General features: G+C 27.5%; 1 protein-coding gene across 1 annotated transcript; it reads right to left on the bottom strand.

Annotated features, from left to right (window-relative positions):
• Positions 1-654: 654 nt before the first annotated feature.
• On the bottom strand, positions 655-1725 carry LOC136082731 (uncharacterized). The gene has a single exon (XM_065802154.1). It carries the CDS (start codon positions 1723-1725, stop codon positions 655-657), a length of 1071 nt encoding a protein of 356 aa, XP_065658226.1.
• Between the last annotated feature and the right edge of the window lie 2425 nt (positions 1726-4150).

Raw genomic sequence — 4150 nt, 5'->3', positions numbered from 1 at the left:
GTCGTCTAAATCTCTCTTCTGGTATATCTTCTTCGACAATTATTTCACAATTTTTTTCTTCAAGTAGTGTATTTGCACGCAAATGAATTTGACTTTTCTTTTACATTACGAAAATCACGTGAAAACTTTTTTAACGAATTCAATGTGGAAGTTACCATCTTATAAGCTGTTAAATAATTTAAATTGCTGGTTTGTAAATAATTAGATAACGGTCCAATATATTGAAAAATTTTTAAATAAATATGCGCTGTAAGTATAACTTTAAATTTCAATAAAGACTCCATTGGTGTTGATGCAGTGTGTCTAATTTGAGCATTGAAAGATACATTAGACACAAAATAATTCAAAGTTATCAATAAGTCTACATATAATGAGGTTTCTTTGTTATCATAATTCCCAAAAAAAACTTTAAGTGCTGTTTCTTTTGCTGACCATCTTGTTTCACCTTTAACGTTAAGTCTCTGATACCTTATTTTTACACTGGTGTTTTTCCAAACATCCATACGTTGGTAAGATTCTCTTAGAAATACGGCACACGAGTTGAGTAATTGAAAGAGAGAAGTACCTTAAATTACCGAACTAGTAGCATGTGACAACTAAGTTCAATACGTGGGCATAACACCAAACGTGAATTTGACCTGGCGATTCTTTACTTTACCAACTGGTAAAGCCATTATACTGTCCACGCATGTTTGCTGCTCCGTCTGTCGAATTACCGATATAATTTTTAATATGTAATCCACTATTTTTAATAAAAGTACTAATTAAATTGCACATGTCTTTCCCTGTAGACGATTTGCAATTTAAAACAGCTACTACACGTTCATAAATATTTCCCTTTACATATCGGACAACAATTGAGCACTGATCCTTTTGTGTTATGTCCTGTGTGTTTCCACTGGCAAAAACTACCTGGTTAATAGTAGATTTTGAAATTAATGAAATGAAACTGCCTCTACCTTTAGTTCCCGCAGATGTTTCATTATTTGTCTTCTTTTCTTTGATGACTCTTGATAAATGTAATTTTAAAACAGCGTCATATTTAGAGAGTAGCAATATTATTTCTAAAAAATTACCATGGTCTTCTTGATTATTTTTAAGTGAAAGTGAAGAAACAGATTCAGATCGGTGAGCGCAAAAAGCTAATCCTCTTTTTCCAATTAATTTTACAACATCTATAATTCTTTCCAATACTTGCTTTCGTTTAATATTATTGTGACGTATGCTTCCTTCATTTGTGAACATTAAATTATAAATATCTTTGCCTTTAGATTTGAGCATATGACAATTTACACAATTTTCATGAGTTTTACTATTTTCATGTTCTTTAACACGTTGCAAAGTGTGCCTCCAGTCCGTCATTCCACGATTTACAAACGAACTTTCGTTTGTAATATCACTGTAAGCCAAACACATGGTACAAAATAGAGCATTTTTTTCCAAACTATATGATAGCCAATGCCTATTTACTTTATCTTCTCTATAAAATATTAAATTTGGTTTAAAAGGTAAATTAGTAATGTCATAAATGGTTGGTTGGCATGGATGTTTTTTAAAAAACTCTTCATAATTTTGATTTCCTGGCCTTATGAAATAATTATCTGATAAAAAATTAAACATTTTGTTTGTTGGTGTTATCATTTCATTATTGGCCTGGGTGGAAGTTGAAACTGAAGTTATTTCTTCAAGAATTGATGTTTCAACTTTATCTGCGCCATGGGACATATAATAGTATCATCATTCCTCGAAACTGATGAACTTAAATCCAAATCCTTATTCAAATTTTCAATATCAAATGCATTGATCTTAGAAGTTGAAGCAAACATATCACTTAATTTAAGAGTATTTTTAGCAGCTTCTTGCATGATTTTTTGTCGCTTTTCTCTCTCTCTTTTTTTCATTTTTTCTAAATAATAAACGTAAATAATTTAACAATATAATACAATAAGTATTTATTTAACCCATTAACGCCTAAACAAAAATTAATCAATAATTTATTCTTAAAATTTGCATTGATAGTATACGCTTTAAGAAAATAAGATTTAACAAAATTGTATGAAAAGAACAATAAATCATCTTACATATATATAGTTTATAAAATAATAATAATAATATTATATGATTAAAATAAAATGAGCACTTCCAGTTGGATGCAGTATAAGTTAACAATTTTATTTAAATTGTTTCTATATATAAATTCTACGAGCCTGCGTTATTGGGTTTAATTAATTGATGGATAGTAAAACATTGGGGAAAAAATAGTTAAATAGACAACCGGTTAAGAGTTAATTTTAAATATCACCGGACGAAAGTGCAAGGTGAAAAAATAAAATGAAATAAATGTATAAAAACATATTATCTCTTTATGTGATTGCAATACCTGTATTTGGTATTTTTATATACCAAATATATACTATATAAATATAACATTATAAAACAAAACAAATATATATATATAATATATAAAAATAACCTTATAAAATATTAGAATTAAGAAAAAAAATGAGAATAAGATCTGCCAACAACGTTCTTAAGATATTTTATTTTTAAAATGCAATCTAAAAAATTTAAATTTTTGTAATTTTAATAATTTTAATAAATTTATAAGATGTATTTTAAACGTTGTTCGACCGGCCCACCGGGAAATGTCCCGGTGTCCCGCCGGTCCAGTCCGCCACTGCCATGAACCCTGTAATAAAGAGAAGCATAATATTTACAAATATCGAAAATTACATTAGTTAACCTTAATAATAATAATAATAATAATAATAATAATAGTATATATGCAAGTAATTAAAATAAAAAAATATAAATGCTAAAAATATTAAAATGTATATAAAATAAAAAAGTTGACTTAAATTGTTTGAGTTTTTAAATAATAAAAAGTGAACAGAATTTTTCCTATCAAATTTTATTCAAATAAATGAATATTAAAATGATTTAGATGATAATGATATACAATCATCTAAATGAATATACTGATCAACAAAACTTACTAGCGTCATAGTGAATAAGATCGTTTCTTCGCCACAAAAAATGCTTGGAAGAATTAATGCATGAAGGTTTTCATTGTTGCTATAAATAGGAAAATAAAATACAAAATTCGAGTAACAATTAAATAATTTTAATGTTAAATTAACAATTATTACCATAAATAATCTTGTCCAGTACCTCATTGCACAATGTTTTCCATCTAGCTAACAAAGGTTTTTTTAAATATATCAACTTCTTTATTCCCTCTTTCATTCTACCCAATAATAACAAGTAGTTATTATCAATATCTTTATTTGTAATAATCTTGCTGCTGCAAAAAGCTAAAAATAAAACAAAGAAAATGATATCACAAAGCCGGTAAATAAAGAAAAAAAATATTTACTCCCACCCTAACATTGCAGGGGCAATTCTAGAAAAATTTGGGAAGCGATACCTCAGAGCAGCATGAACAAAAACACAGACTAATAAAAAATTGAATTAATACAGAAATATTAATCTTCCCACACCAACAAAGAAAAAAGAAAAAATCCAACTAATAGTCTTATTTAGTTTTATTATAATTTTAATTTTGTTATGTATTTTATATATAATTTATGTTTATTTAAAGGATATTTCTTTATAAAAGTAATAAAACAAATGAAATTTCGGGACTCGCGTTAAATGGGATAATTATTGCTCATATCATGAACGTTGCAGTTTTAAGACAACATTAACAGAGCAATATAGATATAAAATAAATAATAAACCACTTACAACTTTTTCATGGTAAAGTACTGGGAATTTATTTAGGACATCCAAAGTTCTTTCATATTAGCATGTATATTTTAATGCCTAATTGACAAGACAATCTGGTGAGTCAAAAATGCTTTATCAGGTCACAGTTTTTAACACTCATCAACCACGCTTTTTATAACATCTTGAGTTATACCATCATCCACATTCGATAATATAATTAATACATGGTAAGTAATTTTTTCATATAAACATGTATTATAAATGCAGCGAAATCGTGCTTACTTTATCACTTGAATGATGGCAGCGACGTTTTGCTGAGTACAGATTAGTAGACTCATTCAGCAAATCAGAGTTAGCTCATTTAAATTTTGCCTTCAACAAATGCACAAGAAGTTCCTGACAATAGAATAAAAGAAAAACT

Source organism: Hydra vulgaris, chromosome 07 (genome assembly GCF_038396675.1).
Source record: "Hydra vulgaris chromosome 07, alternate assembly HydraT2T_AEP".
NCBI lineage: Eukaryota > Metazoa > Cnidaria > Hydrozoa > Anthoathecata > Hydridae > Hydra > Hydra vulgaris.
The sequence above is the reverse complement of the archived record's forward strand: the minus strand, read 5'-3'. Positions and strand labels throughout refer to the sequence as shown.